This window comes from Zalophus californianus, chromosome 13 (assembly GCF_009762305.2).
Source record: "Zalophus californianus isolate mZalCal1 chromosome 13, mZalCal1.pri.v2, whole genome shotgun sequence".
NCBI lineage: Eukaryota > Metazoa > Chordata > Mammalia > Carnivora > Otariidae > Zalophus > Zalophus californianus.
Genome location: NC_045607.1, coordinates 80361168 through 80388260, shown reverse-complemented (window position 1 = coordinate 80388260; position 27093 = coordinate 80361168). Strand labels below are relative to the sequence as shown.

Below are 27093 nucleotides of genomic sequence, written 5' to 3'. Positions count from 1 at the left end.
TCAGCTGGTGGCCATATTCAATGTGTCCTCATCTGGACAGAGCCATTGGCAAGTGGTTTACGTAGCACCAAGTGAGGCCTTCATAGTGGAAAGGAGAGTTCCTGAGTTCTTGCACATATTTTGATTTGGGGAACTCACCTCTTGGATTAAAGATGCCACGTGAAGGGCAGTGAGAGGAGTTTGCTCTGCAGGTTTGACAACCACGGTATTTCCACAGCTCAGGGCAGGCCCTATCTTCCAAATGAGCATGACCAGCGGGAAATTCCACTAGAAAGCAACAGGGCACAATAGATTCTTTGTATTGCTGAAAGCCTCATCTGCTAATCTAACTTCTACATTATTCACTACCTAAAGATGTGGAATAATAATTATAGTAGTTTTGTAGAGTCAACTGGTGTCTTCAAATTAAGTTCATTGCTAAAAGCAACTGATAAATGCTGGAAAGCTTCAAGTAAAGTAGATAAGGGACAGGAGTGGAAGAGAGCTAAAAATTTTTATCAAGTGCTGTTATTTTGAGTTCTTCATCTACTGGAGGAAAAAAAAATTACTACATGGTTTAAAAATCAAGCCTGACTATTAAACATATTGTAAGTTATCTGCACATCTTTGAAAAGTGTAATTATTCCTCCCTCCTTATAGATCATTTGTTGTAACCATGTACCCAATAATATTTAGCAGTGACTTGAAGCTAATATAACATTGTGTGTCAACTATATTTCAATAATAAAAATTGTGTGTGTGTGTGTGTGTGTGTGTGTGTGTGTGTGTGTAGTAGTAGTAGTAGTAGAAGTGTTTATTTTTAAGACAAATATCTTGCTAAAGACAAAAAGTCTAGGGTCTGGTGGCTAAGAATTTGGTTCAAATCTCAGTTCAATCATTGACCAGCCCAGTGAGCTCAGACGAGTTACGTGCTCTCCATGCATGATTTCATCATCTGCAAATGCTGATAAAAATCCTTTCTACTTCAAAAGGTTATCATGAGGATTCTTCAAGAAAGTGGGCCAAAGGCTTAATAGAGTGATGGGTTCATCATAGGCATGCAATAAATATTAGCTATTACTAGTTTTCAGGATTGTGTAATTTTTATTAGTTTTATTGAGAGTTTGGAACTAATGAGCAATTTCACTCAAAATGTGGCTATGGATGCATTTCAATCTCATTGGAGCAGAAGATAAGTCATTGACACTTTCCCAGCTAAAAGCTTCATAATATTTAACATCTTTTTATTTGGCTTCTCTGAATATGTCGGTGAAATCATTGAGATTGTCTCCTATTTGTTGGGTTTAAAAGAAAATCTTCATGATTCTGCTTAAAAATACAGCTAAAGGTAGGATAATCCATACAGTCCTCCAACAGTTTCTTCCACTTTAATTTAAAAAATGCATTTAGGACTCAAACACTGGTTGCTACTCTTCTCCGTGATGAGAAGTCTCAATGGGGAGATAATTTGTGTTGGAGAATAGTAGGCCATACTGCTTCGCTAAAATGGCATCCTACAGAGAGAAGCCAGCCATAGCTGCTTTGTGACATACGTGTGAAGCATGGGTCTTAAAAAGACTATATAACCCAGCTTTTTAAAAACAAATCACAGAGTGAAAGGCTAAGATAGGTCAATGCTGTAATATCAAAACACACTCAAGTGACACCCCACAATATAGATATATTTCTGGACTACCTCCTTCATATCCAAAGAGTTCAGTCACAGGGAGACCTAAGCTAATCAGTTACTACATTTGTTCCACATTTAGTAAATATCTAAGGATCCCTATGTGCTGGAGAAAACTTCTTTACCAAATGAAATAGAATTAGAATTCTTTTTTAAGCCTGAAAATGATATAGGAGACCAACTTACAGGAATGATTTGGCCACATACACCAACAGGCTCATGTCTCGTGTAAGTAAAAAAGTTTCCATCTGGAAAATAGAACACACAATCATTTGTAGACAAATATGCTTGACATTCAAGGAATGGTCATGGGTTGATGTGAGAAGAAGGTGTAGACAATAACTGAAAACAAAAACAACAAATAAAGAAATAAAAATAACCCCCTTATCTCCAACCACTTACAAAATGAAAAATCGAGTCCTGTAATAGTAATGTGAAATGAGAGGAACCGTAAAACTGATGTAGGTCAAGGCAAAGATGCAAAACTGGAATATATCTGAAAGATATTTAATTCTCTCATCTTGTAGGAGAGCTATTTTTTAAATTATCCTCATTCTCGAAGTGTACTAGAAAAAAGGTACAAGGTATGTGGCTGAGACAATAACTGTTAGAGTTCTGTTTCTGACAGTTCTATCAGTAATGGTAGAATTTTTTTGAAGTAAAAATAACAAAATTAGAAAAGAGTAGAATTAAAAAATATCTCCCTACAAGCCTACTGGCTTATTCTAAAAGGTGTGTTTTTTTTTTTTTTTTTTTCCTACCAAGCAATAAAAGCAAATTTCTTCATCAAAAAAAAAAAAAAAAAAAAAAAAAAGAAAAGAAAGAAAATGCCAGAAGTAAAAGACATTGTTTTGCAATCTGGATTTGATTGATTCATATGCCTCAAAGTTTGATGTGGTCATCCTGAGGTTACTTTGTGCTTTTTTTCTGTTGTAGTTCCCACAAAAGCTTCTTGGCTATCAAAGCAAGAAACCTCCTTATCAAGTCTATTTGTACTTAAAACAGTTTCTCCCATTTTGTCAGAGGGTAAAGTAAGAATTTCTAGAATAGCCTCATTTCTTCTTAACACCATGTTCTCACTCTCCCCTTTTAATTCCTGCCTATTGCTTTTAACTTACTTCTGGATGCTTGAATGAGATTGAAAATGCCCATCAGGGCCAACCTGGAGGGTGCCGCAGTTCTAGAGCCAGTAAGTTTATATGAATTAAATTCTACCCATAACGTTTTCCCAGTTGACTTTTTTATATCCCTCTCCCATTAGCATTCTCTGCTAAAATACTAAAACACATACATACATATCTCGTCATGCAAATTCTTAAACTGAGCTTATTGTAAACACAGTCTCATCTCGGTCTGAAGCTACTTAAAATAAATCAGCATGAATTGGTTTGTTGAATTAATCTACTGTAACTCTACTGAGTAAGACCAGGTGCAGATGACCATAATTGTCTCACACTGGAACACGCAAAAACACTTAAATAATTACATTATAGAAAGGGTGTACATTTCACTATGGGAATACAAAGTAAATCACTCGAGGCCGACTTTGAAAAGTGTGGACAGTTAGAGAGACAATTGCCCTAATTCAGTGACTGTGGGCATAAAAATGTTCTTACTTGAATATTTCTAAAATATCTGTAGTGGTATCTTCTGCACGATTATGCTGAAACAATTTGAAAAAACCATTTGATAAATCTTCGCAGAACTTCCAGGCTCAAAGCTGCATTGTCTCAAAGTCAAGGAGAAAATCAGTCTGCTTTTCAGCTGACATTTTTAAAAGGAAGAGTTTGGAGTAATTCAGCTCTACGGCGATCGCCTCGCGCCTACCCTCACCCCTGGTGGTTTCTCACAGCTACTCACCGATGGGTATTGTGCGGCCTTGGATCTTGTCAGCCCACCCTGCACAGTAGCGTAATGTTGTGATGCAGCCTCCCAAATCCATCAGATATGAACTAGAGAATAGTTTTCCACCATTCATTGATTCCATTGTCTGAAAAGGATATCAAACCTCAAATGTAAACTTCCATAAACATTTTCAACTAAAAAATCAAGAGTTACTATTTTGAATAATCATGTGCTAGAGAATTTGGGAAATAGAAAAGAATCCTGTAAGCTATCTTGTATAACCTTTTCTTTCTACAAAGGAGGTAAAAAAAAAAAAGAGTAAAAATAACTTGCTTAGACTTGCTTAAGGTCACATAACAAGATACAGATAAAAAGGGTGATAAGATTCTCGTTTCTATACCCTAGCATTCCTTCTATCTCATTCTGAATGTCCTCTGGCTGGACAGATTTCTAGGAATCAGTCCCAGTTTGAAAGACACACAGTTGGTGAGAGTGAGTGGCCCTTAGTTTCCTAAGTCAGATCAGAGCCCCAGCAAAATTTCACTTATTGTATAAATACAACTGTGGGACAATTTAGTGTCATGACTATGAATGGTGCCTCAGTGATTATTTTTGATGTTGCAGTCCATCCGGATACAACCAATGTACACAAACTTCAGTGATCCCTGGATCTTTCATTCATGAGTGTTCTTCAGCAGAACTTTGAATGGTGAAACTCCCAGTTTTGCCACTATTGTCATAATTATTGTCTGAATGGTCAGGCTGGAAAGTGCAACATTTTCTGGTCCGGTGCGCTAACCATCTATCGGATGACCTAGTTTATTTTCTTCTTTCCTTCAGCAGGAACTTTAAGAGCTCTTTGGGATTTGTGTCCTGCCAGGGCAGGAATATACAGGTGAAAACCTTAAAATTGTTCTTCATTTGTTATACAGTCTTCTGTCTCTGCATTATGCTGCATGCCATCTCAAAACTTAATCGAACATGATTTTTGTGTGCCTGCTCCTTATTCCCCCTTCGGATCTTATGTGACAGAGGCAGCGAGCACTCTATAATCCACAGAGCAGTTACATAAGAGAAGCTAAGTTTTAGCAAATTCTGCTTTCTTCCTACAAGACATTTTGGTCAGTGTAATTTTATTGTGCATAACTCCTTAACTCCATATTTTTGCATACTTTGATTCATGCTGAACCTTTGAATAATAAATAGTTCTTTGACTAACTATAATTGTTAAAGTTGATTTAAAAATATGTATATGGGCTTCTTTGTTACTGCCAGCGTAAGATTCTAAAGGTAATAAGAATTTGCTCTGAAACTTGATCTTGGTATTGGTTTGTTTTCAATTGGCTTTACTGTAGTGCCTAACTGAAAAGAAGACAAGGGCGGGGTGCCTGGGTGGCTCAGTCGTTAAGCATCTGCCTTGGGCTCAGGTCATGATCCCAGGGTCCTGGGATCGAGCCCCGCATAGGGCTCCCTGCTCGGTGGGAAGCCTGCCTCTCCCTCTCCCGCTCCCCCTGCTTGTGTTCCCTCTCTCGCTGTGTCTCTGTCAAATAAATAAATAAAATCTTAAAAAAAAAAAAAAAGAAAACAAGGAAACACTCCACCCATTTTACTTGCTGACTCACCTAACTGCCAAAATGTTTTTTAAAAAGCAGGATACATAAAAAATACAGTTTTTACAAATACACAAATGATTGGACTTTTTTTCTTTATTCTTCAACTTTTTCACCTGTAACAAGAACATCATTTAATCCAGACCACTGTGAACACATGTATTTCGGGAGGGAAAAAGCGGCCATTTAGTTAAGTTTCTTGGTGGGCTAGATTAAAGAGAAATAAGTTTATTTTAGAGAAATACTCTGGGCACCTTTGACAAAGTCTATGACACTTTCCACAGAGTTCAGTGGTCAGGTAAGTTGAAGAAACCTGGTAAATTATTTCAGGATATTCACTGCATGTGCCCTTGTTAAAGGCTCTAAGGAATTCTAGAATAGAGAAAAGAAATTTAAGTTGCTTTAGCTTGCAGTTTGCCAAGGTTTAGACTGTAGAATGTAATATAGGAGTAGAAATTAACATCATCCAGAACTAGCGTGCAGATTCCTCTTTGAGAATAAGCTCAATGGTATGTACAATTTCTATACGGGAGCTGGTAGAAATCTTTCCTTTTTTTTTTTTTTTTTTTTTTTTGTAGAGAGCATGTAGTGATAACTAAAACCAAAGCAAGTTGCCAATCCAAACAATGAATGCTTTCTAGAGATCTCTCTACCTACAAAGTTTGGTTGATACTCACTGCCAAGAGAAGACGATCTCTTTCAATTAAGTCAGCCAACCTGTAGATTAGTCGCCCCCTCTCTGAAGCATTCATAGTACGCCATGGAGAGCCGATCTGAAAAGCCTTTCTTGCGGCCTTCACTGCTTTGTCAATATCTTCCTGCAAGTCAAAGGGAATTCATTTCAGTAGCCTAAACATGTTAGTAAATCTAATGGCAGCAACCCTATAAAATAGACTAATGGTCCTCATATGCAGATGCTGTGTCTTCGTTAGCCCAAAGTCTGGCACATTGTACAAACTCAACTCTCACATATGGGAGTTCTGTACCTGCTGCCTAATCTTTAGAATGATGAATTCCACACACATAGTTCAGGCTTGAGTTCTCTGAATAGAAATATTATAATATTTTAAGATTGCTACCATTGGAGTGCTTGCCATACATATGTCAAGTCATGTCCAAATTACTTTACACACATTAATTCATTTAATTCCTCATAATCATATGACACAAATATGCTTCCCATTTTACAGATGAAGAAACTGAAGCAAAGAGAGGGAGGAAATTTGCCCAAGTTCAATAGCTGACTGTGGCAGCATGGTTTTAAGTGGAGTGCCTCTGACCGTAGAGTCTTTGCTCTTCACCACTACAAATGGCTTTGGTGACTGACCGAGAGTTCCAGGGAAAGCTCAAGATCAACTAAACTGGTGAGTATCTTCTTGGATGGCTGGTGGCTCCACAGCCTGTGGGTGCTCGTCGAGAACCTACTGCAGGGTGAATAAGAACTGGGTTTTGCTGTTGAAAGGTAAACACTACAAGCGTGTGTGCATTCCTCTTGTGCTGAGAGAGAAAGGCATAGAGTAGTGGAACTGGTATATAGAAGGATCTGCCTGGATATTACAACCTCTCACTTCCCAGCCAGGTACAAAGAGATCCTTTCAGTTCCTAACCAGGTTACAGAAGTCAGTTTCTTATTATTAAGGTGCTACTTACAATTACATTAATTCCGATAATCAAGCAGTTCCACACTCAGTCTAGCCTTCTTGCCTGTAGTGATGTTGCTCTTGCTCACACTCTTTCCTCTGAGTCAAGTAGACTCCTCCTGTTCCTTCCTAGCCAACCTCAGTTGCATACTTTCCCCTGGCCCCTTCATTCCACAGGCCCCTGTTCAGATCCCTTTGGAGCTAATAGAGACTATATCTACTATAAAACCCACCACACCTCTTCCATTACTACTTTATATGTTTTTGTTTTTGTTTTCCCTCAAATCAGTTGCAAACACCTTTTTTTTTTTTTTTTTGAGATGGAGACAGCATGAGTGTGAGTGAGGGGTGGGCGGGGCTGGCTGAGGGAGAGGGGGGGAGAGAATCTTAAGCAGGGTCCATGCCCAGCACAGACCTCCATGAGAGGCTTGATCTCACAACCCTGAGACTGTCCATGAACTGAGCTGACATCAAGAGTCAGACGCTTCACCCACTGAGCCACCCAGGCTCCCCAGTTGCAAACAACTTAAAGGCATAGATCGTTCCACTGTTCTTTGGTATATAAGACTGGCCACTACACGGAGCTACATAAATTCCACAAATCATGGCCACATCTTAGGCCAGTTGGTTGGAAATTTTTGCAGAAGACATAATTTCCTTTGAGAATTGGAGGAGAAAATTGCATATAATTTTCTTAAAGTTGCCCACAATTTAGCTGAACCCCATTCAAGAATGACACCTCCCCCAGTAGGAATCATGAACCTCAAGTAAATATCCCCCACCTTGGAGTATATTTCTTTTTTTTTTTTTAAGATTTTATTTATTTATTCATGAAAGACAGAGGGGGAGAGAGAGAGAGAGAGAGAGAGAGAGAGAGAGAGAGAGAGAGAGAGAGAGAGAAGCAGAGGGAGAAGCAGGCTCCCAAGGAGCAGGGAGCCCGATGCGGGACTCGATCCCAGGACCCTGGGTCATGACCTGAGCCGAAGGCAGACGCTTAACCATCTGAGCCACCCAGGCGCCCCTTGGAGTATATTTCATTAAAAAGTCCCAAACTTAGAAGTCTGCAAATTAAAATACAAACAAATAAACTATTTTTACAGTATTTATCACCACACAAAGATGATCTGGGGCCAGTGAGATATTTTAGAAGTGTAATCTGCTTTGATTAAGTGATAACATTCACAGAGCACAAGCAAACATTCTTTCACTATAATACATCATACACTTGTTTAGCTCACTGCCTAACTTTTGAGAGAATGATGAATATATACAATAAAATATATGCATTATTACTCACCCTTCCTGAGAAATACGTATATAGTCATATTGGGGGTACTCAGTTAATCACATTGATTGTTTATATTTGGATATTGTTTTATGCCATAAGTTCTAACTTTTTCCAAGTTATATTCAGACAGCAATGTTTGGAAAAAACCCCACAAGAATCTGAAATTGCCAGTGTGATCTATGGATACCACAGCTTATAAAATATATGCTGCTCTGTGTTTAAACAGATCTGTGTGACACAGCTTTCATTTGGATCCTTCTGCTCAGTGTTCTGCCATCGGCCTTAGCCAAATACAGTTTATCAGAGGCATCCTGGCCTCTCAAAGGGATATGAAAAAAAAAATGGCTTCAAGATATCTAACTCTGCCATATGGAAAACACATTCTTGAAATAAAGACTTTCTTGTGGTTGTGTCCTTTGTGCCATAATCCTCCTTTTCTCATAATCTTCTATTTTTTATCTTGCAGGCACAGAAGTAGAGTAACGATAGTTAATACATAGATGTGGAACAAAACAACCCAGGTTTGAATTCTGGTTCCTCATCTATTAGCTCTGTGAGTTTTGAGACATCCATTCACCCATCCATCCATCCACCCAACCATCCATCCACCCATCCATCCATCCATCCACCCAACCATCCATCCACCCATCCATCCATCCATCCACCCAACCATCCATCCATCCATCAATCCATCCATCCACCCATCCATCCATCCATCCCTCCATCCATCCACCCATCCATCCATCCATCCACCCAACCATCCATCCATCCATCAATCCATCCATCCACCCATCCATCCATCCATCCACCCAACCATCCATCCATCCATCAATCCATCAATCTATCCATCCATCCATCCATCCCTCCATCCATCCACCCATCCATCCATCCATCCACCCAACCATCCATCCATCCATCAATCCATCCATCTATCCATCCATCCATCCATCCCTCCATCCATCCACCCATCCATCCATCCATCCACCCAACCATCCATCCATCCATCAATCCATCAATCTATCCATCCATCCAAAAATTTACTGAACACTATGCTGTAAATCTTGGTATCAGGCTGCTAATGATCAAATCGTGAAGACAGGAGACTGTCCTTTTGAAAATTAAATAAGGTAACACTAGAAACACATTTTCTATGTGACAGACATGACTTTGAGCGTTCATTAAGTAGTTGCGGCGAAACAGGCAAAACCACCTTAAAATAACTCTCAGCAGTTCTAGTATATTTTAATCTTTCCTTTCAATTTTCTCTACCGTGTATTATTTTAAGCTGTTATTATCTCATTGTTGCTTGCCTTCCCAAGCCATTCTCTTCTCTCCCCCAACTGTCTTGCTGATTGCCACCAGGCTAATCTTCCTCAAACAATTTTATGTGATCAGTTCCCCTTTCAAATACTTGCACCTCCCTTTGTCTATTGTCCTAAGGCCAGACTCTTCTTTCTGATTTTTAAGACCCAACATTTTTGGGCCCCACCTCACCTATCTAAACTTGTCTTTACATTTTTTTTTCTACTCCGTCTGGCCCAACTGCTTCTCACCTTTGCTCCTGTAATTCTCCTTGCCTAGAATGTTCTACCAGCATACCCCGCTATTTTCAAAATTCTACATATTCTTTGAGACCAAATATCACAACCTACCTAAACCCTTACCAGCCTAATCCAGCTTGATGTTAGGTACCAGTGAAGAGCTTACTAAGTTCCAGGCACTAAGTGAAGCCTTCTGTAACCCCACAGTTACTAAGACAATTAAGCACCATGGACTTTGTTTTACAGGACATGAAATCCAGCATGAAATCTATCAACCAAAATTTGATCCCACATCTGGCTCCCAAATCCGGTTTTATAGCTCTGCAAGACATCCTGGTAGTCATCTTTGCAATGAATATTTATTGCTATCTGTGTTAAAAGCTATAATATTCCTTACTCTTCTGGGCCTACAATAGGCAGTAAATAAATATTTAATAATTTAATTACCTATCTTTTAAACTCATCATGTTACATTGATTTTATAGAAGAGTGCTCCTGATACAGATAATTTGCTTATATTGACATTCACATCTTAAATCATATTTTAATTGATTCCATTACATAATAAAGCTTTCACATTAGCCATATTAGGCTTAAGGGTTTTTTGCTGTTGTTTAAATTCTACGAATAGTATTTCCTGGATTTTTACTCCAGGACTAGTATCTCCAGGGACATAATTTCTTAATCCACCAGCAAACAATGTGGCATATTAACTCAGATTTGCCACCGTCAATAACACTTTTGCCTTAGAGGGTTTTAAATGTTCCTTTTTTTGAAGTTCAGATGATGAAATACCAAAGGCCTCTTAAACATAGTTAAGGAAGGAAAAACTTCTATCACTCCCAGGCTGCACATTTCCATATTAGATCCATTCCAATTTGGAGAAAATAGTTATCAGACCAGTTTTACTTTTACACCTGTCATAAGCACTTACTTTAATGGACATTTATTTTTATCCTCCCCAATTATTTGTTAGGTCATGCTTAGTATTAGAAGCAGTTTTCAGGATTAGTCAATATAGCCTAAAAGAGCCATTGAAGTGAAAAGAAAACAGTTCCCACCCACATCTGTGCTTTGCTTTGTAACCTCCATTCATTCTCATTCCTCCTCTTTTCTTTATAACACCATTGAAAGGCGGTATATAGCCCATTTTCAGCTCCATTCTACTCATAAATTAAATCCCTAAAACCCTTTGGCTCGTTATCTAAAGAGTCAGTTCCAGAATATTAGGTTTACGGTGACTATGTAATTTACTCAATTTGTACCTTTCACTAAGCAATGTTAGAAGTTCATGCACATTAGTCCGCAAAATTGTGAGAATAGCAATCATTACTTAAAACCAAACGTCAGTAGATTACTCCAAAAGAGAACAGGATGACAATAACACTGACTGTGAAGCAAACAGTGGCTTACCCTGAACAGTTTATATCATAAACAACCGAACTCAAGTGATCAAGCGTCTAGCAACTTGATTAGCATTGTGACCTGATTCGAAGCTTTGCTGGATGTTAATGAGTATTCCTGAGCTATGCTTGCACAGACAATGCTGCTCCGCTCTGAGTAATTGCCAATAAGCCCACAGCAAAAAAAATGACAAATATTTCTAAAGCTTCAGGTATGATCATCAGCGCCCCCTCACTACACTTTAGGAAGAAGGTAAATCCTGCCAATGCTGCCAAGAAAAGTTCTCAGACGTCCTGACAAGGTTTCAGCTGGAACTCCGGGCACAGATTTGTTTTACTGATGAAACTAAAGCTGCAAGCCAGTGGCAAAGAGAGATGTCCAAGACACCAGAGCCAAAGTATCAAGAATACGTGTTCTTTGATTTATTGCCAACTGCAACCAGCTCTGCAGTCTTACTCCTGAGTAGCATTTATACCTCTGGAGAGAAGGAGTAGGCAGCTGTCAGGGGCTCCCCTTGCCCTTTATTGCTTCCCTCACCTACCCTGGGTTGCCAGAGCCACTCAAGCAACTAGAAGGACACTTGATGTAATGCAGGGCTGGAATGTAGTGTTGGGTAGATCTCCGGAAGCCTCTGATAAAAAGTCATTTCTCTGTTGAATAGGAAGAACACAGGTTTCTCTTCTTTCTAAGAATGGCCCAAAGGACACAGGCTTCTGGGTCTCCTGAAACATGTTGCCAGGGATCATCAGTATTTCTCTGCTCAAGTTTGGTCTTGTAACATTTCATAGGGGGTGCAGCGAGATTATCACAGTGCAGGTTCCAACTCCAACTTTCTTACTTATCAAAGTCCATGCCCCCTATGAAATGCTAACACAATTTAACGGTTTAATACCTTCATTCAGGAGTTCTCCACGTATATTCTACCACTCCCACCCCAACCAGTAACATCAGCATCCCCTGAGAATTTGTCAGAAATGCAAATGCTCAGACCCCACCCTAGAATTACTGAAACAAACTCTAGGGGTGACCCAGCTACCTGTGTTTCAACAAGCCTTCCAGGGAATTCAGGTGCATGCAAAATTGCGAGAAACACCGCCTTAGTCTGTAGTTAATTTAGTACCAGATTCCTAGGAGGAGGTGTGTGTGTGTGTGGGGGGGGGTGGTATATGGAAACTCAGAGCTTGATGGAGGATTTTTACATATGATTTATGTAATTTCATTTATCCATTACCTGTAGCATATGAGATACTGAAAAGTATAAAGGTAAAATGTAGTGTCGATCTCTACAAGAAGCAGGCTGTCTCAGACAAATTAAATGATACCCATATAACACGGGGCTTATAATATAGATAAAGATTGTATTCTGCACTGGCACAGAAGAGAGCTAGTCTACCTGGGAAATTTGGGGGGCTTTAAAAAAATATAAGACCCTATAACGACTGAAGCTCTGTTATGTGCCTGGCACTGTTAAAACACTTTACATCTTTTTTTTTTTTTAAGATTTTATTTATGTTTTTTATTATTTTTATTTATCTGTTATTTATTTATCTGAGAGAGAGCCAGCACGAGCAGCGGGAACAACAGCAGAGGGAGAAGCAGGCTTCCTGCTGAGCAGGGAGCCCGATGCGGGGCTCGATCCCAGGACCCTGGGATCAAGACCTGAGCTGAAGGTAGACGCTTAACCGACTGAGCCACCCAGGCGCCCCGACATCTTTTCTTATTTAACCTCCCCCAAGTTTTTCCTATCTTCCCATTACACCACAAGGAACCCAAGCTCAAATAGGGTCAATAAAATGTGGAACATCTGTGCTCTTTCTACAGCTAATGATTGGAACGAGGCCCCGAGGACCGTACCTTGACCCTGTCAGTCACAGTGGCTGTGAACGGCATGCACCATTTGGACCGTGATTCTGGGCATGGTGAGGGTGAAACTCCTATGTTGATGGAGTGGCCTGAGAAAAGGCCAAAAACAAGAGGGGTTTTCTCTGTTTTTGTTTTTTCCCCAGAGGCCAGTGAGAAGCCCATGAAGAATTTATGCACGGATGAACTCTGGTATGTACAGAAAGTGAAATCTGAAAGTGGGTGACGTGTGTTCTCCACTCCATTCTGCATCTACTTCTCAAGCTGTCGGCCCTTGAGGTTAAACTCCGCAGGCTTGCCCCTTGAGGTGCGGATCTTATGTCTTCCGGTAATACTGCCACCTGAATCCGGGGGCTTCTCTAAACCCAAACAAGCCCCTGGGGTCTATGGCTATCTTAGAATAAATCTGCAAGGCTTAATGCCTTCAACTAGGGATCTCATCACGTGGGCAGAAGGTAATGAAAGAATGGGAACTGGGCAGGAACACGGAACTGAACACTGGGTCACTAAAGGTATTATCCTTGGGGCACTATCCGGACTTCATCTTTCAATGGTCTTTTTACATAGCAAAATAATTTACCTTTTAATACCTTGTAGGACAGAGATTTCAAGCTTGATAACATTTGGACAACGGAAGACTGAGAAACACATTCACATTTTAAGGTAACATGCTCAGATGAAAAATCGGAAGGCTTTCATTCTCCTCCCTCCCCAGGCTGTTTCATATTGTCCTATCTCGCTTTTATAATAGTCACGAGGTAAGGCAGCCCTCCCTCCCAGTCATAGACTCTGGAGTCAGAAGGACAGCATTTGACTACTGATTTTGTTATTATTATTCTTTTTATTTTAAAAATTTCGTTATTTATTAGCAATGTCCCCTAATGTAAATTAGTCAACCTCTCCATTCTGCTATTTTGTTATCATTTGTGAAAACAGCTACAAATATTTCCCATTGAGATGCTTAAATTAACATTTAGAATTAAAAAAATAATAATGATATAAGTTGGTTTTTGTTGGTGGTGGTATGATTAGCTAGAAAGCAACAATACATTTAATTCATGGTTCAATTTCTGTGATTTTAAAATTCAATTTTTCAAGGTACCAATTCAATGATTTTTAAGGAAATAATTTGGCAAAATATTGTTTCAAACATTCTATCTTGTTTCCTTTAGTTTCATTTTGCAACCTAAAAAAAGAACAATTTTATATGAATAAAGGATTTCTCTGCTTTATAAATCAGTGACTAATCATATGTAGTCTGTTTATATAATAAACCCAAGTATTATTTATGCTGAAGAACAAGCAAAGAGAAATAGCATGAAAAAAAAAATCAGCACAACATCCAGGACCATGGGCTCGTCATCATCACATGGCTACTGAGAACCCTTGATGTACCAAGAAAAATTTCCCCGATGGCCCCAGAAAGGGTAATTTCATGACCTGTTTACTTCCAAGTTGTGGTGGGATTGCGAGCCCAGCACGGTGGGAAACAAAGAAAGCTAGCCTAAGTGCTGGGAAACCCACCTTATCTCCTTCTTCCACTTCACAGAGCTTCTCCTCGGTTGCAGGATTAAAGACAGGAAACTTCTTGCCACTCACTGAATTATGCCATTCATTGTTTATGAAAATCTGTAGACAGGGAGAGAAAGGAGGTAACAACCCTTTAAATATGCAGAAATTTGAGAAATTCTTTTATAAACTTAGAGCATTATAAAATGCCTAAGTGAGGCCAATGTCAAAACCTTCACATACCTCCCCCCAAGGTATTTTTGGCTGTTCAAGACATTTTACACACGCATACACACATGCGTGCATGAGCACACACATATTGAAAGAAAGTAATACTTTGAAATTACGCTGAGGTACGAGGTCATGTCAACCCTGGAAAATACAGACTGGAGAAAACCTTCTAGAAAAAGTGCTTTTATCTGAGTTTGAGGCAAGAGCAGAGGCTTTGGTACCTTTAATCTTTATTAATCCTAATTTTTCACTTCAGATTCTGAGCACCCTCCTGTTGGGCTGCTGGTGATTTGGTATCGTAAGTGACTGTTTTCTGATCCTTTATTTCACTCTATTAAAGGTAGCTTGGGGGACAGTTTTCAAAGAAGTTTGCTTAGAAAAAAAATTGGCTAGTGACATGTTTTCACTGACTTTTTCCAGGCATAAGGGTTTTATTCTTTTAAAGAGATTACCTAATCATTGATTTGTCCTCAGATGAAATCAGGCACTAGATTTCTTAGTGATATCTAAGAGACATGCATCTAAAAAGACAGAGGGGTCTAGAAACATGGAATTTTGTTCTGTGTATAAAAGAATGGCAATACATAAAAGTGTTAGTATGTCATTTAAAAAGTCTTGAGTTTCAACTTCTGTTGCCCTGAATTTCTGCTTCATTATGGAGCTTACTAGGGCTTCGATATGTCATTCAGCTTTTCCTAGAGTAAAAATGTTTTACAAAGCCTAATTAAGAAGTACTGCTTTTGTGATAAAGTTATGTTTTGTTTCCGGCAAAAGCCAGAATTTCTTCTCCCTCCTCTTGTTTCATTATTTCTTGTTTATTCTTTTTCTTATTTATTTTTGAAATATAAAGATTATCATAAGTATGCTATTGAACTTTATGTATTACAACTTTCTGTTAGATTTGTTATTACAACGTGAATTAGTCTATTTAATTGTGAATCACAGGGAATTGATACACCCAGTTTTAAATGGTGACATCTGCACTGGATTTTTTACATATATCTTAATCCAGACACCTCCCCTTACTTGATATTTAAAGATAAGTTAATAGTGCAGCCCTGAGGGAAAAGGTATTGAACAGCCCGCCCCCCCCGCCCCTCCCCCAAGGTTTAAATCTGTTGCTATACTAAACACAAATCAGTTAGCTATTAAAAATCCCCCAGTGGTGGTTATCAAGATTATACATTTTTAGTTTAATTACTTATACTATGTATGTTTGAAGTAACAGCAGTCTTTAAATTAATCTGTGAGTTTATACTAACTTAGCTATTCTATTGAGTAGTGTCCATAACATAGCTTAATATTTAGTCACATTCATAAAATCTGTATTACCGTGTATCCCTAAATGCTTAAGTAGAATTAAGTCTATATTCTGTGATTTACATTATTTAGGCAGGCAGCCTGTTCTCCAAAATATTCCCCTGTGCTCTCCTAAACTTCTATCACGAAACTTGTCACTTTTTTAAGAAGTCATGTTTAAATGTCTGCCCTCTCTCCTAGGCTGTAAGCTTGGTAAGATAAGGTCAAGGATGATGTTCGTCCAGTTTTCTGGTTTATCCTTAGGGTCCAATATAGTCCCAGTCCTCAGGTGATTTTCAGCTCCGTCAAGAATTCTGGAATAAATAACTTGAAATTGCATCAAAGAACCTACAAATCTAGTAGCTACACATGGGTAAGAACTATAATGTTCTGCACATGGGCACACTATGATATTTGTGATTTGCTGGAAAAAAAAACAAAGGGAAGGCTAAGCCTTCATATTTGCCTATTCACACCAGTACAGTTACTCGTGCGTCAAAACAGCACCAACCCAGTATTTACAGAAGTTCACAAAATTATAGTGCTAGCCTGGAATTGTCAGGAAAAAGATGTGAGTGTGAGTAAATAAAGGGGAGGGGACGCAGAGCAGCTCAGATGAGGAGACTAGAAGTCCAAGGACACATACGTGGGGGTGTGGGAAAGGATAACGGGATACAAATGAAAACCATACAATTCCTATTGTCCTTCAAGAAAAACGTGTTGGCATCTGAGTTCAACTTGAAGAAAGATAAATTCAAATTAAAATACTGACTCACACACCATCTCCTAGGGTGAATCAGCATTCCATCTCTCATGAAAACATTTTGCAGAATCCTACAATTAGGCTTGAGGCGAGTGTTTTCCTTTATACATCTCTAGCCCTTCCTCTTTTGTACTTTTCTTCCCAAAGGTTGGCTGGGAAACATCTTAACCAACATGTTCCAAATGCAGCCTATTGTCATCCCTCGCTTTATGCTGCTTTTTACCCGAGACTACAGTTCTATAATTTGCACATTCTCTCTTCTCCCTTTCTCTCTCTCTCTCACATACACACTTTCCCTCTCCTGTTAATGACACACACAATCCCTAGCCATCTTTTGGTATCATGCTTTTCTATACTATCACAAAAAAAAAAAAAAAAAAACAACGACAACCAAAAAACAAAAACTCCGTTTTCCCCAGCCCCCAACCTCTGCTTAACTGAAATTTAACCCCTTCCACCCCCCATTGTCATAATCTTCCTAAGCCAACCCAATTCACATTTTGGCCACTCTCCCTCTCAGAACATTTAGTTGGTTTTCCTAAGCATACATGGCCCCATTATGCTCTTCCAACCTTTTATTTCATCTCCTCAGTTCACCCTCTACTTTGGCCTCATTCTATACCAGGCCCTTCTGCTCCACACCTTTATTCATACTGTTCCTCAGATTGGAGTTTCACAATTTTCTTCTACTCATCCTTCTAGTCTTGCTTCAACGGTCACCTCCTCCTGAAGATTTCACTCGTTGGTTCAATTGGATTTAACCTCTTTTTTTTCCCCTCTTTTCTGACACAGTTTTTCATATCCTGCTATTAAATTAATTATGTTCTGCCAAATAATGAGTAAATACCTGAGACATCTGGAAGATACTGTGGGGAAGTGTGAGAGAGTGAGCCCTTGCCCTCAAGGGGCTTGTAATCAAAGAAGAGAGTATATTCACACCAACATCAGCCAGTAGAGAATTGAAGGTTGTATGTAGGGTAAAGACCAAAGCAGTGCTTTAGTCAGGACATTGTGGAGTGGAACCCAGAAAAAGGTAGGCAATGGGCCAGAAGAATGCATCCTTGAAGGACAGGATTGGATTGATGGAAAGAGCAAGCGAGCAAAGAAGGGAACACTCTTGGGATACATATAACACAGGAAAGAGATGAGCCCCGAGCGGAGAGTTTGTGGAAACAAGTCATAGATAAGTTTCGACGATGCAAAGGAAGCCAGTTCGTGGTGAATCTTGATCCAGAGAGTAAGATGGTTGGACTCTATTCTGGAGGTAATAAGGGATCGAATGGATGTTTGAGGAATGTTGATGTGAATGTACCCAAAATGGATTTGAAGTAGAGAGACCAGAATCCCTGGAGATTAGCCGGGAGAAATTTTCACATTCCAGGCATGCGTTCGTTCGTGAGGCTCAAGGGTAGATAAGAGCAAGAGAGCAGTAAATCTGCAAATTATGAAATGTATGCTTTCTCCCCTAAACAGAAGCATTTCAGCATAAAACCACAGAACCCAGCATAGTGAGATGACCAAGATGGTATTAAGGGCCAAGTATTGCACCTTCCTTTTCTTCCCCTTTTATTCTGTTTTAATTTTGTGGGCTTTACATTTGACATTTGCCTTTCAGCTAGCTGTGACGAAACGTTTGTGAATAATCATCCTTCCTGTTATATAAAATGGTTATGTGGAGAAGTATTGGCTAATGGATGTTTGGTATAATCATTATGAAACCTATTTTAGGCCCATTGAAATGATCTGTCATGGTGACAACCTCATTTTCCATTTGCTGTTTGCCTTTAGCAAGTTTAGCGGGAAAGGGATCATCCCATAAAAGTAGAAAAAAAAAATCTTGGGTCCCATTTAACTACTATATGAACTACATTCCACTTATGAGTTTCAGACTCAGGATATTTTTGAATAATATATGTACACTAGACCTCAGCTTAAAGTTCATAATATTGATTAGGAATTATAGATTCCTATGCGTGCTCTTAGACATCACATACTTCTTATTGGGGGAAACAATCAATGGGAGTGTTGAGGAAACTTAAAAATTGATTTTTATTCTTTAAATTTTAGATATGCCAGGCTTTAAGGGAGGCATCACGGCCTTTGATTTAAAAAAAAAAAAAGTGTCTGTTTCCTGAATGCAGTTTAATGTCTGAGAATTAAGTCATAATTGGGGGGGGGAACCTTTCCAGAGTAAAAATGACTAGGTCTTTATGTGATTGGTATAAAGCCACAATTCTAAATAAATAAGCCCTTTCCTCAAAATATTTCTGGCTTGGATCAAGCTGAATTTAACTAATAGGCAAAATGAAACCTATTAGCTTTGCCTGTTGGTATAAGCTTTTGGAACCTGTTGGCTTAAAGGGGAGAGAGCCCCCGACTCCCTCCAGTAAATATTCAGGGTGCCCTAAATTCACATCATCTCTTCAGGGCTGTGACAGGGCCAGTGGCTCTAGATCCTAGAAGGGAATCCAGTGCTTTCTTGGTGGCAGAGAGATTTTTAACAGGTTACATTTTCAGTGCACGGAGGATTTCTCTTAAGATATGTGAAGGGTGAGGAAGGTGATGCAATTCCCCATATTATGTCTCCTGTGTGAATTTTCAAACTTGAGAGCCTGGGTCACAGCATGTGGAGGGGTGGGTGTTGTTGTAAATGGACAAGAGAGGTTGCGTGCTGTAAATATGTAAACCTTTTCTCAGCATTAGGCACTTAAAAAAAAGTACCAAAGACTTTGGGGGGTGGGGGGTTAGGTAACAAAATGGGGGATGAATAATGAGAGGATGAACTAAAGTCAGGGAGAGGTGTTAAACATTTAAAAGAATCAGAGCTAGATCTCTGGCAACTACATTCATTCCCAAGCCCTGAGGCAGTAAAGGAAAATGTTGAGACTGAAAGTAAAAAAAAAAAAAAAAAAAAAAAATCTCAAAGGAAATTAAGGAGGAAATAACAGATGGGAGGAAAATATTTAACTCGAGTCAAAGGAATGAAAACAAAACAAGAGTGACCAAAACAAAAGTGGGAGAAATAAAATTTTCCTTTCATTTCTGTTTTATATTATAGTCTGACTTCTGTAACATGAATGTATACTCTTTTTTTGTCTTGTTTGGAAAACCTCCCAGCTTTTTTAACTAGGGAAAAGAAAAGATGCTAATGCATGTCTGTTTTGAGCCACATCTTCCCTATACCCCACAGATGACAAAAACACTTGTCAAGGATTTCTGTACATCATGCATACCCTCTATCAAAGAGGTAAGATGTAGATGCACCAGAAAGTTCTGTACATTTTTTATATTTCACCATATCAAGATTCAACAATACGATTGCTTGCATATAAGCCTTCTTCCTTCTAAAGAAAGTGCCAAATAGAGAGCACAATTCAGTTATTTGTTGTTTGTATTCTTTCAATTTCTTATTAAGTATCAGGAAAACAGTGGAAATAGTCACATGATGGGATCTGGGTCCGGGGGTGGGGTGGGTAGTTATTCAGGCAAAGTTTTGCGATCTGTGATATTTGTCCAGATTCCTAGGAAACAAATTTCCATTAACAATTTCAACATTACAACAAAGTCATCAGGTAGAGATATGATGATATATAATCAGAAAGTCAAATATGAAAAACTTTACATCCCTTGCAAACAATGGTTGTGGGAGGTTTTGATACACACATGTACTCAAGACATAACCATGTTCTGGAATCTGGGGTCACACAAATATCTCCTTCTCATGAAACAACTGCTGCTCCTGTTCTTTTGAACATGGCTCTATGTTGCTACTGAAATTTGGTGAATGTATAAGATATTTAGCCACAATTACACTAGTGTCATGAAAACCCAAAGCGCCACCACCACCACCACCCCAAGCCAGATAATTGCTACTTTGAGACCAGTGTATCACCATTTTATCAATGTCTGTATTCCCATGAGGTTTCTTTTATGCAGATCTGTATTATATCATTCCAAGGATTACCCATGCCATTTCAGAGGCATTACCTTAACTTTGGGTTCCTTTTCAAAGGAGCTGTTTCTCATAATCCTTAACAGTTTTCTCATCCAGCCCTCTCATTCTGGCAAGCAGTTAATGACAAATTCAGTAAGTGAAGTCCAGTTTAAAGAAATCACATGAACACTTGCAGTAGTGAGACTCCTTATGAAATTGGGCTAATATGATCTTTAGAGCATGTTATTTACTTTAGGATTGCTATTGATTAGGTTCCTTGAAGCAGGCAGGTGCCATAGAACAAAACAATTTGCCAAGACACCAGTCCTTGGAGAAAAGCTAAAACATTGCATTTGCAGTGAAGGGTTACCTCTCAGGAGCAAAATCAATGGTTGGTCCCACCATGGGTTTGTGACCACCATCTGGTTTCTGTTGGACTCAGGCACTCTCTGAAGGGGAAGGTAAGTGAATCTGACCTGGCTGGTTGTGAATGGGTTTCTGAGAGAAAGAGGAAGTCTGGTCCCTAAGCAACTAGATGGTGGTCATTGCAGGTAAAAATATGAGGTTGACCCTAAACTATTGGACCATTGCTGCTGGTCAACAGACCACTCTTGGAGTGGCATCAGCAAAATCTGGAAGCCTGTTAGACATGCAGAATCTCATACCTCACCTCAGGCCAAAAGAATCAGAATTTTCATTTCACCAAGAAGCCTCCCTGATTCACGTGCGTATTCAAATTCGAAAAGTGCTACTCTAGAGTATCTCTCTCTTGTTGGACCATCTGTCTGGGGATCTAGTGCCTAAATCATACCTCTTCCCACATCATCCAAATTTCCACTCTCTCAATAGGAGTAAGGGATGAACAGTACAAATGAAGCGATAGGTATGAAATCACTTGTTACTGACAATCCAGTGGGATTTTAGTACTACCACGGTTTTTTAGTATGTGCCTCCTAAGGGCTGTGTGACCTGGAGCAAATCACCTAACATCTCTAAACTCAGGTTCCTCAGCTTTAAAATGGGACACTACTAACATGTTCTAACTCTTCCAGTGGCTCATTATGAGCCTCAGATGAGATCAATAGATGAAAGCAGTTTTAAACTATGGCAAGCCTTGCAAGTATCCATTCCACGTACATTGGGAGGGGAATAATTTGAGAACTGTGGGAGTCGTCTTGGGCAGGAGAGGGTTAAAGAGAGCCTGCACCAAGCGCCTCATAAGCACTGGGCGTTTTCCACAAATTACTTCACTTAATTCTCAGGCCACTTTCCAAGGTAGTTATTATTATTCCCAATTTACAGACAGGGGAACTGAAATTCAAGGAGATTAGAAGCTTGGCCAAGGTCAAAGCATTAAATAAGTAGAAGAGCTGGAACTCAAAGCCCAGTTTTGTCTTGTTAAGCCACCGTACCTCCCAATCAGCCAGCTATTTGTCCATCTGCTTCCAAGCCAAAAGCAAACAAAATATGGCTTCAGCCAGAAAGGAGTTAAAAACATTTCCCAAATGAAAGCCCTGTTTGAAGCACCCCTCGGTGTGGTTTCCCTCCTACAAAATTCACCGCGCCGTCCAGCCACAGCCTCTATCTCCAGCCTCACCTGGTCTGTTCTCAGCCTCCCTCACTTTACGACAGCCAGGGCAACTTTACGACAGTTGGGGCAACTTTATGACAGTCACGGCAGCCCTTTTGATAGTTCTGTGAACGCAGCTGGCTCTTGGCCGCAAACATCTTTGCAGTTGCCATTACTTCTGGATCTTTGTCCCCCGCCCCCCCGTCGCCCGCCTGGGCTCTCCACGGTCACTTTGTGCTCTGCATCCCTCAAGCGCCCCTTAAATGTCCCTTTCTTAAAGAGACCTTCCCTAAAAGCCCATGGAAAGAGAGTTCTTACCCTCATTTCTCAGCTTTCACTTGCCCTCTCTTTAGCATTTACCATAATTTATGATTCAGGTATTCACATACTTGCTTGTTTTCTTCACCCTCCAGGAACATAAGCTCCCTAAACCCTATTAGCCTTCTTCTACCATAAGACCAAGCACAGAGTGGTTATTCAGTGACCTGTTAACTACATGGAAGGAAAAACAGGAGATGGGAGTGCAGAGAATGGGGTAGTGGGAAATGCACGGGGCCTGAATTTGTTTGCTGTAAGAATCTAAAATCGCTAGGCGATAATGGTGCCTAGCACATGATATGCAATGATTCATCACTCTTCCCTATCAAAAAGATATCTAACTGCGATGTGTTAAACAACCATACCAGAAATCTAGGAAAGTAATTTCTTACTCCACCCAAAAGTTATGCCGTAGGAGCTGAAAAAACACAGTTCCCATAGAAATGGCACACCTCTTTCCAAATCCTCTACATCGCGCCTCTCCCAGCCCAAGCCCCACCTTTTCAATCAAACCAGAATGTCTGTTTGCTTCCAGGCTTCCTTATTGTTCCCCTCTTTTTCTAAGTTGGCGGCCAACTTCTTCCTGTTGGCCTGGGAACAGCTGAGCGGCAGCTGGAAAGCCTCATGGTCATGTCCCCTCCAGGAATCAGGAATGGACAAAAGAGAGTCAGAATAAAGAAGGACAGAATAAGATTCCAGCAAGTCCACATCCCCCTGTAACAGTGTTGATCTTAGACAAGCCACTTGGTGGGAGAGCTCAGACTGCCCCCATTCGAAGTCTAGTTTTGTCACTTTCTAGCTGTATGATTTAAGGCAAGTTACCTAGTCACTCTAGTCCTCAGTCTCCTCATCTACAAAACAGGAAGAGGAACCTCCTCATCGGATTATCTTGAGAAGTAAATAGAGTCATTGCAAAGAACTTAAGCAGTCATTGGTATAGAGTAAACACAATGAATTTTAGCTGTGATTATTTCCTGTGTGTATGTGCCCGTGTCTGTCAGTTTATGAAATGTCATTAGCAGATGAAAATCTTTTCTAGTAGGAATATCTTAATGTTCAATGAGTTAAGTTTAGGAGTTAAGTTAAACTTTTTGGGGTTTTAATCCTGTCTGAGAAAGCTTGTCTTCTTGAATTTTCTATTTGTCTTTTTTTTTTTTAATTTATTAAGGTTAAAAAAAAATAGTGTTGTGAAGGGAGGACAGAAAATGAAATTACCGAATCGTTTAAGAGAACATTTTTGATCCCTGAAATCCTGGATAAATTCTTGGAACTTTGCACCAATGAGATCCTTGTCAGGTGGGGCATGACTGTGCAAGAAAGAATGGCAAGAAAGCTAGGAGAAAAGAACGAGATGAGAAGAACACTCACGAGAGAAAATAGGTCTTGGAAAGGCTGAGTAAAAGAGGATTCTGGAAAATTGGAAAGAATTCAGAAAAAGAAATAGGACTGGGGTAGCCAATGTTAATCAATCACTTCCCATGTGTCAGGCACTATTTCAAATGCTTTATATGCATTAAGCTCATTTAATGCTTTCATCCACCTTAGGAAATTGGGACCTTTATTATTCCCATTTTACACATAAGGAAACCGAGGCAGAGAAAGGTAATGTAGTTTGCCCAATGATCACATAAGTTTTGAAGGAGCTCTTCATTTAAAGGCTCAATAAAATGGATGATCTGGCAGATGTGGGATTCATTTAGACCTGGAAAGGGGAAAAAGGTTAGAAACGGGATCCAAGTTTATGTGGATTTATAATGATGTTATTGAGTTTTTAAACCCTAAAAACATCTGCATCATTTTAGAAACGATTTCTTAACCCTGATCTCTGTTTCATCCACCCCAACAACAATAAAAACCTAATCAGACTGTACTAGAGAGTAAGTCATAAAAGATATGCAACAATGACTTCCTTTGCGTGAAAAGCAGTCTCAAATTTGAGAGCATGTAGTTCTACCATAGCTGTAATAATTTTCTGTTACTCAACCCTGCTTGTCTCTCCCCTCCTCCTTGCCCCAAGGACCAATATATTTCTAGAGATAATAATAAAGGACATTAGCATGGTAAGAGAAAAATAATAGAGTTTAGGGGCTGGCCATAGAAGGTAATTCCACAGACACTATAAAATCCTTGCTTACTTGGTTTGCAACCGGGAAACTTAGTGAATAACTGTCGTTTTTCCAACCCCTCTTGCAAGTGCAAATCCAATACAATTCTTCAGTGGGGCACAGTAAAAAGCAAATGCAAAGGCATTTGAAAAAGCTCGCCCATTTAGATTTAATTACATACATAACTGCTGTCCTCCCAAGTGTGAAAATGCTGTAACCAATAAATCAGACAATAAAATGCTATCTGAGCAGAACAGATTTATAAAGAAGATGTGTGAGCAGTCAAAATTCACTCACTTGCATTGGGTGTTTCTACCCAGAAAGTTCTTAAACGCAAAAGCAAATGGCTGCTCTTTGAATCGTGCCTTCTTTTGAACACTTAGGTCCATCATTTTCCTTAGAGGGGTGTTCTCATCTAATGGCTTTGAAGCGAACAGCAGATTCCAATCTTAAAAACATCTCTCTGTGTTAAAGGATCACTAGATCTGTGTTTGCATGCGAGATTTTAAGGACCATCTCATTTGCCTGTTACTGTTTCTTACATGCTCAATTTATAGCTACCAAATGAAGCATAATTTAGTAGAAAGACTATTTCACTTTAGAGCTTCCTCAAGATACACGTACAGAGAAGACTGCAAACTTCTGCAAAGCCAGATTTTAAAAAATGTGACATTCAGACTACCACAATATCTTCCCAAGTATTTTCATAGAAAAAAAAAGGCTCTGTAGTAAGAGTAATGAGATAATTTTCAGTCATTGCCAATGATTTTGATGTTTATGAAATGCATTCTAAAATGTGCCTGCTTTAGATCGAAATTTCTTGTGAATGACCAATTTGGAGTAAGAAAGTTGGGAAGACCGGCATCTTGTCTTTTCAGGCACACGTTTGCCAAGGGCAAATTGTTGTAGGGTATGGACTGGCCACATTTCCCATGTTCTCATTTGGAGTAAAATTAAATGAAAAAAAAATGTTTTCCTTTTCAATAAAGCCTCATAAAAATAATACCTTACTACACCTTATAGCTGCTGATCAACCATGTTAAAGGCACAATCTGATCTCTGCAGACACTCTCCTCAGGAAAAGAACAAGTCAGCCGAGCAATTTCCTCATTGTGCTTATGAAAATGAAAATGTAACCGACCTTAGGATTTCAAAACCATCCATGGTTACAAGTAAGGGAGTAAATAAATACTAGCGGGGCTTTTACTTTATCATGAAATTATATTGCTATTGATTTTTCATTGGCTAATTCGGAAGGCAAAATGGCTCTCCCTGAGTTGGAAGGGTTCCTTTCTTACCTTGCTTTTGGCAGTGTACCATAAAACCAATTTTCAGTGATTTTGTTCAGATTGGTTTGTTTGCTTGTTTTGTCTGTTTTTTCTGGGAGTTCTAGACTCTGACAGGAGAGCAGGCATATAACAATGTGAAACAAAGTTCAGAGATACTTTTGAATGACTCAAACAGGATCCATTTCCTCTTCTCCCTAGCTTGTGGATTTTTTAAGTCTGGATCTGGCTCCTGTTCTTGTTTCTCTAAATATTTATCAGTTAACAATTATGCATCTGCTCCAATGGCAACAAACTTGGCTGAAGAGAGAAATAAGAATGCTTTCTTTGCCCCAAATATGCTAAATAATGCAAGTCCATTTGGAGTTTTTGAAACAGTAACTTTCATCAAATTGTCAGAGGTAGGTCCTTTGATTTTGACACTCACTAAACATATAGAAAAACCATGTTACTTCAGCATGTGGTTTCTCCTTTAAAGAAAAAAAAAATCATTTCCTATTTGTTTGGCTCTTTCCAGTAAGTTTTTCTAGTAAGCATTTGCCTCTCTTATCATACATGCTGAGCAATGCTGAAATTAATAGAACTGCTTAGTTAAGTCCCCTGAACCCTGGGGCAAGAACCTTTCACACAGAAGAGACTTTCTTTCACTTAGACATATTTTAAGAAATAAACTTATGAAACGTTGCCTGATACGATTTAGAAATCATTATCCGATCAAGACCCTAAGCCCAAACCTGCATTTTGCAAACCTTTTATTTTTGTATTTGCCAAGGGCTCTTTGCACAAGTTTACTCACATTGACCTTTTATGCTTTCAACACATGTAGTTTTTATAAACCTGAGGCAAAGCAGCAAATATAAATTGTACTAACCTTCGTATATTTATATGTCAAATTGGTGAGTGGGACAGGTAAGTCTGGCATGCCTGAGGACGACATTTCTGGTTCGGCTCCTGGAACACAGGTGACAGCCTCAGCGATTTGGTTCTGATAGAGCACTTGGCTTTATTTGTTCCTTTTTATCTGCACGGGCTAAGGTCTATTTGCATACCGGACTATGATTGGATGAACAAACTCGGAGCGAAAAGAAAACGACACTACTTATTTGTAACACCTAGGGCAGGAAGCCCTTGACTTTAAACTTAAATCCTTAAGAAACCAGCGCTCCAGTGTTGAAACTGCAGCTGGAGACAGGGCACTATTTGCAGACGAATTAATTTACAAAG

At 39.3% G+C, this 27093-nt stretch overlaps 1 protein-coding gene across 1 annotated transcript in view; it reads right to left on the bottom strand.

Moving 5' to 3' along the window:
- Window positions 1-26857, bottom strand: part of ALDH1A1 (aldehyde dehydrogenase 1 family member A1) — a 55848-nt gene extending 28991 nt beyond the window's left edge. Inside the window, exons 1-6 of the mRNA XM_027616564.1 lie at window positions 26741-26857; window positions 14379-14483; window positions 5799-5939; window positions 3527-3656; window positions 1853-1914; window positions 139-267 (exon numbers count right to left, since the gene is read on the bottom strand). Coding sequence (XP_027472365.1) covers window positions 139-267; window positions 1853-1914; window positions 3527-3656; window positions 5799-5939; window positions 14379-14483; window positions 26741-26806 — 633 coding nt within the window. The 5' untranslated portion in view covers window positions 26807-26857. The remainder of the gene's footprint in view (window positions 1-138; window positions 268-1852; window positions 1915-3526; window positions 3657-5798; window positions 5940-14378; window positions 14484-26740) is intronic.
- Window positions 26858-27093: the final 236 nt, after the last annotated feature.